The following is a 14,883-nucleotide window of genomic DNA, read 5'->3' on the forward strand; positions in this document are numbered from 1 at the left end:
TCCAAGAAGCTGCATTTCCACTTGAGGTCTCTCCCTTGGGCAAATAAGGATTCCTTATAAATTCAGAAGTTTTTTCTCAGAATAAAGAAAACTTTACTTCCTTTAACACTAATATACATTAGGCCTACAAATAGGATACACTTATTTTAAAATTACACTTACATTTTTGTTTTATAGCATTAAATAACAGAGCTTGGGATCATCAGAATTTAGGAACTGAGAAGATAACAGTGGTCATTACCTCCTCCAATTAATTTTCTGCACTGTCTGGTAAACGACCGACATCGTCCTTTATAACAGAAAGAGTCGCCCGAATCACAACTCTGTCCATCACGTGCATAAGTGTCAGGCACACAGTGTGCGTTATTCCCATCACAGAATTCTAGAAAATCACATTCATCAACTGGTTGCCTACAAGGTGTATTAACTGGTTTTATCTGGAAGAGAAAAGAAACATAAGAAAAAAATTACATATAAATGATACCCAAGTTTTCTTTCTCTTTCAGCCTTGAAGTTTCCATCCGTTTTTTCTAAGTTGTTAAGAGCAATGAGGAAATTGTCTTCTTGTTACCTACTTAAGCATTGTACAGACATTTAGGTGATTGAATTTGTTGTGCTAAAGGAGTGGGTATTGCTTGTGAGAGATATGAGAAACTCAAAGATAAGCAGACTACCATAATTATAAAAAAGAAAGTAGAGCTAAATGATTATTATAAAAATTACTTTCAACCCACTAAGGATATGCTCACATGGGCAGACTCTGGTTTCTCCATATACCATCCTTAAAGCAGAAATCAGCAACCATTTACAAAACAATAAATATGCCTCACAAACATTTAGAAAAAAGTTTGCAGGACACATAAGAGAAGGTTTGTTTCATGTACCACATTGAAAATAACTGTAAAAAGTAACTTGTCCAATTATATATCTCTGATCTCTTCAGTGTTCACTGTTAGTTCATAGCTTCTGGGGTTCCCTTTATGCATATCTGCTTTTGAAAACAAACATATAAATACCATGACTGCAAACCCTTTCCTCAACACAAGTTCCAATTCCTTACGGCTATCATCACTATCATACACAAACTAAGTCAAATTTGTTCTGGCTTCAAAGGTCCTAGAGACCCAGATTATATAACATTCACTGCCCCGCCTCTGAAAGAGGGTTTCTAGACAGTTTTCTCATTTACAACAAGTATCTGCTACCTGCAGCAAATCTGACACAAGTTCTCCAAGAGATGGGTGGGAAGACAAAACAATACTTGTGTTACCCAAGCTTATAGAGTTAGCATTCAAATCAAAACAAATAATCAAAATTGTTTTCAAAAGAAAATACATATAATGAGAAAGTACTAATATTTGTTTCTTCAGAATATACTTTCTTTTACAAATGTGTATAAATGGCAATCTTCCTTTTATTCTAGTTTCTTTTACCATTAAAACTTTATTTTTTACAGCTGTTTAAGGATCACAGGAAAATATGAGGAGAAAGTACAGAGATTTCCCATATAACCCCTGCCCTACACATGCAAAGCAGGTATTACTAGAGTGGTACATTTGTTGCAACTGATGAACTTACACTGACACATCATAATCATTCAAACTCCATGGTTTATATTAAAGTTCACTCTTGGTGTTTTACATTCTACAGGTTTAGACAAATGTATAACGACATGTATCTACTGTTGTGGTATCATACACAGTATTCGCACTACGCTAATAATCCTTCATGCTCTTCCTATTCATCTCCCCTTCAGTCCCCGGCAACCACTGATTTTTCACCGTCTCCATAGTTCTGCCTTTTTCAGAATGTCATATAGTTGGAATCATACAGTATATAGCCTTATTAGAGTGGCTTCTTTCACTCAACTTCTTTTTCAATACTTAAATACCCAGATCCTTAAATGCCCTGTGAACCAAGCTTTATCACTGTACTTGCTCCTCCATTAAAGAGGGTTTATTTTCCTTTCCGTGGCTCTCTAATTCACAAACGACCCCAAAACATTAAACCTTCTGGCTCCTTGTTCCACATTATTTTCTCCTAAAATATTTTTATTTTTTTTCCTTGTAATTTTTAATTTATTTTTATTCTTGCCAAGACTATCAGTCTGCATATGTAATGTATAATTCTTATACAGGGCTGTTTCCCTTTACACAACTGAACCAGGGATGAGTGAGTTAATTTACTGCTTCTGACCATCATATCAGCCTTAACAGCATAGTAAAAAAATTACTGTGTATTTCAGAAAAATCATAGTCTGGGCTATGTACCTTTCCATAATTGGGCCCAAGAACTAATTAGAATCATAAATACTATCCCAGTCTCAACAGCAGTTGTTCAGGTATCCTTGGGGACATGTGAATCTTGTTTGTGCAGCAGAAAAATATTTCCTTTTGGCACACCGATGACACTACATAACTATACTAGTTGTATTTGACAGGTTGGTTAATTTTTTTTTAACATCTTTATTGGAATATAATTGCTATACAATGTTGTGTTAGTTTCTGCTGTATAACAAAGTGAACCAACTATATATATATATATATACATATATCCCCATATCCCCACCCTCTTGCCTCTCCCTCCCACCCTCACTATCCCATCCCTCCAGGTGGTCACAAAGCACAGAGCTGATATCTCTGTGCGATGCAGCTGCTTCCCACTAGCTACTTATTTTACATTTGGTAGTGTATATATGTCAATGCTACTCTCTCACTTCATCCCAGCTTACCCTTCCCCCTCCCCATGTCCTCAAGTCCACTATCTACATCTGCATCTTTATTCCTGTCCTGCCCCTAGATTCATCAGAAACTTCTTCATTTTTTTTAGATTCCATGTATATGTGTTAGCATACAGTATTTCTTTTTCTCTTTCTGACTTATTTCACTCTGTATGACAGATTCTAGGTCCATCCACCTCACTACAAATAACTCAATTTCATTTCTTTTTATGGCTGAGTAATATTCCATTGTATATATGTACCACTTTTTTATCCATTCATCTGTTGATGGACACTTAGGTTGCTTCCATATCCTGGCTATTGTAAATAGTGCTGCGATAAACATTGTGGTACATGACTCTTTTTGAATTATGGTTTTCTCAGTGTATATGCCCAGTAGTGGGATTGCTGGGTCATATGGTAGTTCTACTTTTAGTTTTTAAGGACCCTCCATACTGTTCTCCATACTGGCTGTATCAGTTTACATTCCCACCCTCTCCAGCATTTATTGTTTGCAGATTTTTTGATGATGGCCATTCTGACCCGTGTGAGGTGATACCTCATTGTAGTTTTGATTTGCATTTCTCTAATGATTAGTGATGTTGAGCATCTTTTCATGTGTCTGTTGGCAATCTGTATATCTTCTTTGGAGAAATGTCTATTTAGGTCTTCTGCCCATTTTTGGATTGGGTTGTCTGTTTTTTTTTTGATATTGAGCTGCATGAGTTGCTTGTATATTTTGGAGATTAATCCATTGTCACTTGCTTCATTTGCAAATATTTTCTCCCATTCTGAGGGTTGTCTTGTTTATGGTTTCCTTTGCTGTGCAAAAGCTTTGAAGTTTCATTAGGTCCCATTTGTTTATTTTTGTTTTTATTTCCATTTCTCTAGGAGGTGGGTCAAAAAGGTCTTGCTGTGATTTATGTCATAGAGTGTTCTGCCTATGTTTTCCTCTAAGAGTTTGATAGTGTCTGGCCTTACATTTAGGTCTTTAATCCATTTTGAGTTTATTTTTGTGTATGGTTCTAATGTCATTCTTTTACATGTAGCAGTCCAGTTTTCCAGGCACCACTTATTGAAGAGGTTGTCTTTTCTCCATTTTATATTCTTGCCTCCTTTATGAGAAATAAGGTGATCATATTGTGTGGGCTTATCTCTGGGCTTTCTATCCTGTTCCATTGATCTATATTTCTGTTTTTGTGCCAGTACCATACTGCCTTGATCACTGTAGCTTTCTGGTATACTCTGAAGACCAACAGCCTGATTCCTCCAGCTCCATTTTTCTTTCTCAAGATTGCTTTGGTTATTCGGGATCTTTTTTGTTTCCATCCAAATTGTGAAATATTTTGTTCTAGTTCTGTGAAAAATGCCGTTGGTCGTTTGATAGGGATTGCACTGAATCCATAGATTGCTTTAGGGTAGTATAGTCATTTTCACAATATTGATTCTTCCAATCCAAGAGCATGGTATATCTCTCCATCTGTTTATATCATGTTTAATTTCTTTCATCAGTGTCTTATAGTTTTCTTCATACACTCTTTTATCTCCCTAGGTAGGTTTATTCCTAGGTATTTTATTCTCTTTTTTGCAATGGTACATGGAAGTTTTTCCTTAATTTCTCTTTCAGATTTTTCATCATTAGTGTATAGGAATGCGAGAGATTTCTGTGCATTAATTTTGTATCCTGCTATTCTAATAGTTTTTTGATTAGCTCTAATAGTTTTCTGGTAGCATCTTTAGGATTCTCTATGTATAGTATCATGCCATCTGCAAACAGTGACAGTTTTACTTCTTTTCCAATTTGGATTCCTTTTATTTTTTTTCTTCTCTGATTGCCAAGGCTAGGACTTCTAAAACTATGTTGAATAAAAGTGGCAAAAGTGAACATCCTTTTCTTGTTCCTGATCGTAGATGAAATGCTTTCAGTTTTTCACCATTGAAAATGATGTTGGTTCTGGGTTTGTCATATATGGCCTTTATTATGTTGAGGTAGGTTCCCTCTATGGTTTTCTGGAGAGTTTTTAATCATAAATGGGTGTCGAATTTAGTCAAAAGCTTTTTTTGCATCTATTGAGATTATCATATGGTTTTTATCCTTCAATTTGTTAATATAGTGTATCACGTTGATTTACATATACTGAAGAATCATTGCGTTCCTGGGATAAACTCCACTTGATCATGGTGTATGATCCTTTTAATGTGCTGTTGGATTCTGTTTGCTAGTATTTTGTTGAGGATTATTTTTTTGTGTGACATCTTTGTGTGGTTTTGGTATCAGGGTGATGGTGGCCTCATAGAATGAGTTTGGGAGTGTTCCTCCCTCTGCTATATTTTGGAAGTGTTTGAGAAGGATAGGTGTTAGCTCTTCTCTAAATGTTTGACAGAATTCGCCAGGGAAGCCATCTGGTCCTGGGCTTTTGTTTGTTGGAAGACTTTTAATCACAGTCTCAATTTCAGTGCTTGTGATTTGTTTGTTTATATTTTCTATTTCTTCCTGGTTCAGTCTCAGAAGGTTGTGCTTTGCTAAGAATTTGTTCATTTCTTCCAGGTTGTCCATTTTATTGGCATATAGTTGTTTCTAGTATCTCTCATGATCCTTTGTATTTCTGCAGTGTCAGTTGTTACTACTTTTTCATTTCTAATTCTGTTGATTTGAGTCTTCTCCCTTTTTTTCTTTATGAGTCTGGCTAATGGTTTATCAATTTTGTCTATCTTCTCAAAAAAACAGCTTTTAGATGTACTGATCTCTGCTACCATTTCCTTCATTTCTTTTTCATTTACTTCTGACCTCATCTTTATGATTTCTTTCCTTCTGCTAACTTCGGGGGTTTTTTTGTTCTCCTTTCTCTAATTGCTTTAGGTGGAAGGTTAGATTGTTTATTTGAGATTTTTCTTCTTTAGGTAGGATTGTATTCCTATAAACTTCCCTCTTAGAACTGCTTTTGCAGCATCCCATAGGTTTTGGTTCATTGTGTTTTCATTGTCATTTGTTTCTAGGTATTTTTTGATTTCCTCTTTGATTTCTTCAGTGATCTCTTGGTTATTTAGTAGTGTATTGTTTAGCCTCCATGTGTTTGTATTTTTCACAGTTTTTTTTTTCCTGTAATTGATATCTAGTCTTATAGCGTTGTGGTCGGAAAAGATACTTGATATGATTTCAATTTTCTTAAATTTACCAAGGCTTGATTTGTGACCCAAGATATGATCTATCCTGGAGAATGTTCCATGAGCACTTGAGAAGAAAATGTATTCTGTTGTTTTTGGATGGAATGTCCTATAAATATCAGTTAACTCCATCTTGTTTAATGTGTCAATTAAACTTTGTGTTTCCTTATTTATTTTCATTTTGGATGATCTGTCCATTGGTGAAAGTGGGGTGTTAATGTCCCCTACTATTATTGTGTTACTGTCGATTTCCCGTTTTATGGCTGTTAGTGTTTGCCATATATATTGATGTGCTCCTATGTTAGGTGCATAAATATTTACAATTGTTGTATCTTCTTTTTGGATTGATTCCTTTATCATTATGTAGTATCCTTCTTTGTCTCTTGTAATAGTCTTTATTTTAAAGTCCACTTTGTCTGATATGAGAATTGCTACTCCAGCTTTCTTTTGATTTCCATTTATATGGAATACCTTTTTCCATCCCCTCACATTCAGTCTGTGTGTGTCCCTAGGTCTGAAGTGGGTCTCTTGTAGATAGCATATATATATGTGTCTTGTTTTTGTATCCATTCAGCCAGTCTATGTCTTTTGGTTGCAGCATTTCAATTTATTTACATTTAAGGTAATTCTCAATATGTATATTCCTATTACCATTTTCTTAATTGTTTTCAGTTTGTTTTTGTAGGTCTTTTCTTTCTCTTGTGTTTCCTGCCTAGAGAAGTTCCTTTAGCATTTGTTTCAAAGCTGGTTTGGTGGTGCTGAATTCTCTTAGCTTGATTGTCTGTAAAGATTTTAATTTCTCCATCAAATCTGAATGAGATCTTTGCTGGGTAGAGTAATCTTGGTTGTAGGTTTTCCCCTTTCATCACTTTAAATATGTCCTGCCACTCCCTTCTGGCTTGCAGAATTTCTGCTGAAAGATGAACTTTTAACCTTATGGAGATTCCCTTGTATGTTATTTGTTGCTTGTCCCTTGCTGCTTTTAATATTTTTTCTTTGTATTTAATTTTTGATAGTTTGATTAATATGTGTCTTGGTGTGTTTCTCCTTGGATTTTTCCTGTATGGGACTCTCTGGCTTTCCTGGACTTGATTGACGACTTCCTTTCCCATGTTATGGAAGTTTTCAACTATAATCTCTTCAAATATTTTCTCAGACCCTTTCTTTTTCTCTTCTTCTCCCGGGACCCCTATAATTCGAATGTTGGTGCATTTCATGTTGTCCCAGAGGTCTCTGAAACTGTGGTCAATTCTTTTCATTCTTTTTTCTTTTTTCTGATCTGCGGTAATTATTTCCAATATTTTATCTTCCAGGTCACTTATCCGGTCTTCTGCCTCAGTTATTCTGCTATTGATTCCCTCTAGAGAATTTTTCATTTTATTTATTGTGTTGTTCATCATTGTATGTTTGCTCTTTAGTTCTTCTAGGTCTTGTATTTTCTCCATTCTATTCCCAAGATTTTGGATCATCTTTACTATCATTACTCTGAATTCTTTTTCAGGTAGACTGCCTATTTCCTCTTCATTTGTTTGGTCTGGTGGGTTTCTACCTTGCTCCTTCATCTGCTGCATATTTCTCTGTCTTCTCATTTTGTTTAACTTACTGTGTTTGGGTCTCCTCTTCACAGGCTGCACGTTTGTAGTTCCCATTGTTTTTGGTGTCTGCTTCAGTGGGTGAAGTTGGTTCAGTGGGTTTTGTAGGCTTCCTGGTGGAGGGGACTGGTGCCTGTGTTCTGGTGGGTGGGGCTGGATCTTGTCTTTCTGGTGGGTAGGGCTGTGTCCGGTGGTGTGTTTTGGAGTATCTGTGAACTTAGTATGATTTTAGGCAGCCTCTCTGCTAATGGGTGGGGTAGTGTTCCTGTCTTGCTAGTTGTTTGGCATGGGGCATCCAGCAGTGGATCTTGCTGGCCATTGGGTGGAGCTCTGTCTTAGCACTGAGATGGAGATCTCTGGGAGAGCTCTGGCCGATTGATATTACATGGGACCAGGAAGTCTCTCGTGGTCCAATGTCCTGAACTCGGCTCTCCCACCTCAGAGGCTCAGGTTGACACCAAACGGGAGCACCACGACCCTGTCAGGCACACGGCCAGGTACGTGGGGATTTTCTTGCTTTTTGGGAAGTCTGAGGTCTTCTGCCAGCGTTCAGTAGGTTTCCTGTAGGAGGTGTTGCACTTGTAGATGTATTTTTTATGTATTTGTGGGGAGAAAGGTGATCTCCACAGCTTACTCCTCCACCATCTTGAAGGTCCCCAGGTTGGTTAATTTTTAAAGTTACTATTAATGTCAATAACTAATCCTATACTATGTCCAATAATGGGAAAGAAGAGGAGAGTGGCATCAGTAAGGTGGGAGAATAGGAGATTCCAGGCTGCATACTCACACAGAAACAACTACCATGGATAAGAATACCTTTATGGGAGTCCAGGAATCCAACCAAAAGGTTCCAGCCCCCTTTTGGAGTAAAAACATCTAAGAGTAGATGCATTGAAGTGGGTAAGAACAACAGTTTCTCTTGACCCACATCACCCCCTCTCCAAGGTGGCCTGTGACTTCTCCAAGAGGAGAAAGTGAAAGTGATGTAAGGAGCCTGGTTTCCCTAGCCTTGTCAGACACTGGCCACGAGGCCCACTTTTGTCTTCCCCCACCCAGAACACTGAGCGGACTGGCAGTCTGGAGACACATACGAGTAGGGAAAAGGGATGGGTGCTCACAGCAATAGTGTATGGATCACAGCAACCAGCCATGTATCTTAATAACTGGCTCGCAGGCTCCTGCAAGAGCCCTCCATATGAACCAATAGGATGCCTCACCTGAGGACACCCCCAACTAGCCAGAGAACACCTACAGCACTCCACACACACCCGTACAGCCAGCATCCACACTCTCCAGCAGATGGTGCATGTAAGCCTCCAACAGGGTGCAGAATTTTAGATGTGCGGAGGACACATGGATATTAGCAGCTGCCTGGACTCTGCTGAAGTGGGGGAAGGTGCACAACTTTGAACACTTCAGGGCACAGCCTTAAGGAAAATAAATAGGAGGCTTTCCACATTCATACTGGCTTTGCAAGACTGAGAGAAAGCATACAATCCTAAACTTTCCCACCATGAGGAAATAAGAGGAATGGAGTATACACATCCATAGAAAAGGTCTGAGAGACCCTCAGAACTCTAGCTTGGCTGACTGGTGCCTGACTTCTTTCTCTCCCAAGGCCAGTTACTAAACACTGGAGGAGATGGCGACTTCTTCAAATGTGAAGACAGCAATGCAAGGCATCAAGGAACATAAAGAATCAAGGAAACAAGACACCACCAAAGGATTGAAATATGTCTCTGTGGAAGACCCCAAAGAAATGAAGATGCACAAATTGCCTGACAAAAAAAATTAAAAAGAATCATCATAAGTTCAGTGAACTATAAGAGAGAATAGATAGGCAAATAAATAAAAATCAGGAAAACAATACATGAACGAAATGAGACATCTAACAAAGAGAGAAAAATTTTTTTTAGATGGGAAGGAAGTCCAAAAAGGTGGGGGTATATGTGTACGTATAGCTGATTCACGTTGCTGTATAGTAGAAACTAACACAACATTGCAAAGCAACTATACTCCAATACAAATAAATTTTTAAAGGAATGTAGGATTAAGTAGATGACCAGGAAAGTTTAAGTATTTAGGGTTAATTATTAGGTTTATTAAATAACCATATTTCTTTCAAAAAAAAAAAAAAAAAGAACCAAATAAATTCTGGATCTGAAGAATGAAATGACTGAACTGAAATTTTTCATATAAAAAGCTGCAAAAGCACAGTTGATCAAGCAGAAGAAACAGTGAATTCAAAGACAATTATCTGAAATTATCCAGTTGGAAGAACAAAGAAGAAAAAAAAATTCTATGGTATATATGGAACATTGTCGAAAGAAACAACCTATGCATATGGGAATCCCAGAAGGAACAAAGAGAAAGGGCAGAAAGCTTACTTAATAAAGAAATACTGACAGAAGAGGAAAGAAACTTATCACAAGGGAATCCACATAAGACTGTAAGACTACTCAGCAGAAACCTTGCAGTTCAGAAAGTGGGAGGATATTTTCAAAGAAAAAAATCTGCCAACCAAGAATACTATACCTGGTAAAGCTGCCCTTCAGAAATGAAGAAGAGATAAGACTTTCCCAGAAAGACATATGCTGAGGAAGTTCATCACCACTAGACCTGTCTCACCAAAAAAAAAAAAAAAAAAAAAGGCTCTTTAAAGATTCTTCAAGTCAAAATGAAAACATGCAAAATAGAATCATGAAAACATATGAAAGGATAAAATCCACTGGCAAAAGTAAGTATTCAATAAAATTCAGATACTCCAATACTATACATAATATGGTGATATAGTAAATTACTTTTAACTCTGGTATAAAAGTTAAAAGACAAAAGCATTAAAAATAACTGTAGCTGCAACAATTTGTTCATGGATACACAATATTTTTAAATGTTAAAATATGACTAATAGCATGAAATGTGGGGGGAGAGAAGTAAAAGCTTAGAGTTTTTCTATGAAATTGAAGACATTATCAGCTTAAATAGGCTGTTATGACTATAAAATGTTTTGTGTAAGCCTTGTGAAAATCACAAAGAAAATACTTTTAGTCAAAACACAAAATATAAAGAGAAATGAATCAAAGCATACCACCACAAAAAAAAAATCACAAAGTAAGACTGTGAGAGAGGAAAATTGGGACAAAAGAACTACAAAACAAACAGAAAACAACACTATGGCAATAGCAAATCCTTCCTTATCAATAATTACCTTGAAAGTAAATGAATTATATTCAACAATCAAAAGACATAGAGTAGATGAATGAATAAAAAACAAAATTCAACTATATGCTGCCTATAAGAAACTCATTTAAGCCTTCAGGATACACATAAACAGAAAGTGAAGGGATGGAAAAAAGTAGTTCATTCAAATGGCAATCAGAGAGAGCAGGGAGGCCACATTTATATCAGATAACATAGACTTTAAGAACTTAAATAAACAATATTTATAACAATTACAAATACATATGCACCCAACCTTAGAATACCTAAATATACAAAGCGAACATTAACAGAACTGAAGAAACAGTTACAAATACAGTAATAATAATGGGTGACTTCATTACCATACTTTCAATATTGGTTAGACCATCCATAACAGAAAAATCCATAAGAAAACAACGGACTTTAACAATATTATAGACCTAATGGACCTAACAAACATACACAGAATGTTCCATCCAATAGCAGCAGAATATATATGCTCCTCAAGTGCACATAGAACATTCTCCAAGATACAGCACAGGCCAAAAACAAGTCCTAACAAATTTTAAAAAACTGAAATCATATCAAGCACCTTTTCAAACCACAATGAAAGAAAACTTAATAATTCACAAATTTATGAAAATTAAAAAATACACTACTGAAAAAAACAATGTGTCAACACAGAAATTAAAAGGAAGCAAAAATATTTTGAGAAAATGAAAAATGGAAATAACAACATTCCAAAACCCAAGGGATGCAGGAAATTTACTTCTGAGTGGAACTTTCATAATAATAAACACCTATATTCAAAAAATGATCTCAGACAAACAACCTACCTAACACTACAAGGAACTAGAAAAAGAAGAACCAACTAAGCTCAATGTTAGCAGAAGGAAGGTAATAATATATATTAGAGCAGAAATAAGTGAAATAAAGATGTGAAAAACAATTTTAAAAAGTGACAAAAACTAAGAGCTGGGTTTTTGAAAAGATAAAATTGGCAAACTTTTAGCTGGCTAACTGAGAAAAAAAGGAGGAGACAATTCATATAAATTATAAATGAAAGAGGTGGCATTATAACAGATAGCACAGAAATACAAGGGATTATAAGAGACTACAATTATAATCAAATTTTATAAACTAGAAGAAACCTATAAATGATCTTCCAAGATTGAATCATGAAGAAATAGGAAATCTGAACAAACCAATAATGAGCAAACAGACTGAGTCAGTTATCAAAAACCTCCCATAAAAGAAAAGCCCAGGATCAGATGGCTTCACAGTTGAATTCTATCAAACATTTAAGGAAAAATTAAGGCCAATCCTTCTTAATCTCTTCCAAAAAACTGAAGAGGAAAAAACACTTTCAAACTCATTTTACAAGGCCAGAATTACCCTCAGACCAAAGTCAGACAAAAACACCACAAGAAAAGAAAACTATATGCCAAAGTAGTTTTGACCTGATGAACAGCCTGATAAACATAGATGCAAAAATCCTCAACAAAATACTAGCAAACCAAGTTCAACGGCACATTAAAATGTTCATACACCATCATCAAATGAGATTTAGCCCTAGGATGCAAGGATGGTTGAACATACCCAAGTCAATAAATGCCATACACTACATTAACAGAATTAAGGATAAAAATAACATGATTATCTCAACAGATACAGCAAAAGCATTTGCCAAAATTTAATATATTTTTATGATGAAAAACTATCAACTTAGCTATAGGAAGGAATGCGCCTCAACATAATAAAGGCCATATATGACAATCCCATAGCTAACAAGCCAAGGATGCCCTCTCTCACTACTCCTGTTCAACTTTGTACTGGAAGTCCTAGCCAGAGCAATGAGGCAAGAAATAAAAGACATCCAAATTGGAAGGAAAGAAGTCAAAATGTCTCTGTTTGCAGATGACATTATGCTATATATAGAAAAGGTTAAAGACTTCACAAAAAAAACTGTTAAAAATAATAACTTAATTATTTAAAGTTGCAAGATACAAAATCAACATACAAAAATAGTTGTGTTTCTTTACAGTAAAAATGAGCTATCTACAAAACAAATTAAGAAAAAATCCTATTTACAATAGCATCAAAAAGAATAAAATGCTTAGGAATAATTTTTATTACGGATATATAAGATCTGCACATTGGAAATTATAAAACATTGATGAAGGAAATCCATGATGAAAAACAAGTAAATGGAAAGATAGCCTTTGCTGATTTTTCTTTGTGTCCTTTAGCTTTAATAAATCATAGCCATGAGTAAGCTATATGCTGAGAACTGTGAGCTCTCTACTGATTCATTAAACCTAGAGATACTACCGGGCACCGCCGAGAAAGGAAAAGATTGCCATCTTAACAATTCTGAGTCTTCCAATCCATTCACATGGAATATTCCAACTTCACTTAGATTTTTTCTTTTCCTCAAAATTGTGTTAAGTGAATATGTTTTGCATTTCTTTTATTAAGAGTATTCTTATGCTACTGTGAATGGAATTGTTTTTCTAATTTCATTTTCAGATTGTTCACTGCAATTACATAGAAATTCAATTCATTTTTGTATAGTGACTGTGTATCTTGTGACTTTTATAAACTTATTTGTTTTCAAACCTATTTTTGATGAATTCCTTAGGATTATTACATACATGCAGGATCATGTCATCTGCAGAGAGATGTGTACTTCCTCCCTCCAAATTGGACGACTTTTCTTTCTTTTTCTTACCTGACTGTACTTTCTACAGTCTCTAGTACAGCATTGAATAGAGGTGATAAGAGCCTACACCTCCTTGCTCTGTGTCTGATTTTAGGGGGAAAGTACTCAGAATTTTGTTATTAGTATGATGTTAGCTGTAGGCATTTCATAGATGACCTGTATCAGGTTAAGTTTCTCCCTATTTATAATTTGTGGATAATTTGAAAAATGAGTGGTTATTACATTTGTTATATCCTTTCACTGAATCTTCTGAGATGATCATGTACTTTCTTTTCCTTTATTTAAATAATATGGTGTGCTACATTAATTAAACAAACTTGCAGTACTGAAATAAATCCCTCTTGGTCATGGTGGCATTCTTTTCATGTTTCTGGATTCTGTTTGTAATTTTAAAAGGGTTTTTGCATTGACATTCATGAGGAATATTGGTCTATAGTCTCCCTGTGAGGCTTTCATCTGGTGTCAGGGTAATACTGTCCTTTAAAATGAGTTATTTTTCTTATTTATTTTTTAAAAATAAATTTATTTATTTAATTTATTTATTTTTGGCTGCATTGGGTCTTTGTTGCTGTGCGTGGGCTTTCTCTAGTTGTGGTGAGCAGGAACTACTCTTTGTTGTGGAGCCCGGGTTCTAGGTACATGGACTTCAGTAGTTGTGGCACGCAGGCTCAGTAGTTGTGGCTCACGGGTTCCAGAGCACAGGCTCAGTAGTTGTGGTGCACAGGCTTAGTTGCTCCACAGCATGTGGGGTCTTCCCAGACCAGCGCACAAACCCATGCCCCCTGCATTGGCAGGTGGATTCTTAACGACTGCACCACCAGGGAAGCCCTAAAATGAGTTTTAAAGTAAGCCTTTCTCATATTTTCTGGGAGAGATTGTGGTGTATTGCTATTGTTTCTTCTTTAAATGTTTGGTAATATTCACCAGGGAAGCTATCTAAATCTGGGCTTTAATTTGTGGAAAGATTTTTAAATAATCATCTTAAAGAACCTCGATGAAGAAATGTAAGAGAACATAGGTAGATAACCAGAGGAAACTGAAAAAACTGCAAGAGCAAAATGGAGGAATAAAGAAAGTGTAACCATCAAAAAGAACCAAACAGAATTGTAGAGTTGAAGAAAACAATAATAAAAATAAAAATTTAATAAAAGCCTTCAAAAGCAGAATCAATCATGCAGAAGCAACAGTAAGTGAACCTGAATATTGTTTATTTCCAATCATCTAGTAGAGAAACAACAACAACCAAAAGTAATTAAAAAAGTAAAGAACACCTACCTGAATTATGGTAGCTTATCAAACAAATGAACATTCATATCATGAGAGCTCCTGAAGGGGAAAACAGAGAGAAAGGAGCAGAAAGATTTTTAAAGAAATAATAGCTGAAAACTTCCCAAATCTTGGGAGACATACAGACAGCTAGGAACAGAAGGCTAAAAGGTCTCCAAACAAGAAAAACCCAAAATATATTCCCCTAAGACAAATTA

The 14,883-nt window shown here is 35.8% G+C and overlaps 1 protein-coding gene across 1 annotated transcript in view; it reads right to left on the reverse strand.

The window, feature by feature from the left end:
* Positions 1–241: 241 nt before the first annotated feature.
* Positions 242–14,883, reverse strand: part of LOC103073917 (disintegrin and metalloproteinase domain-containing protein 5-like) — a gene marked incomplete at its 3' end in the record, with an annotated part of 66,291 nt that continues 51,649 nt past the window's right edge. Inside the window, exon 5 of the mRNA XM_007469792.1 lies at positions 242–437. Within this exon, the coding sequence (XP_007469854.1) occupies positions 242–437 (196 nt within the window). The remainder of the gene's footprint in view (positions 438–14,883) is intronic.

The sequence above is a fragment of the Lipotes vexillifer genome, unplaced genomic scaffold, assembly GCF_000442215.2.
Source record: "Lipotes vexillifer unplaced genomic scaffold, Lipotes_vexillifer_v1.1 scaffold1383, whole genome shotgun sequence".
NCBI lineage: Eukaryota > Metazoa > Chordata > Mammalia > Artiodactyla > Lipotidae > Lipotes > Lipotes vexillifer.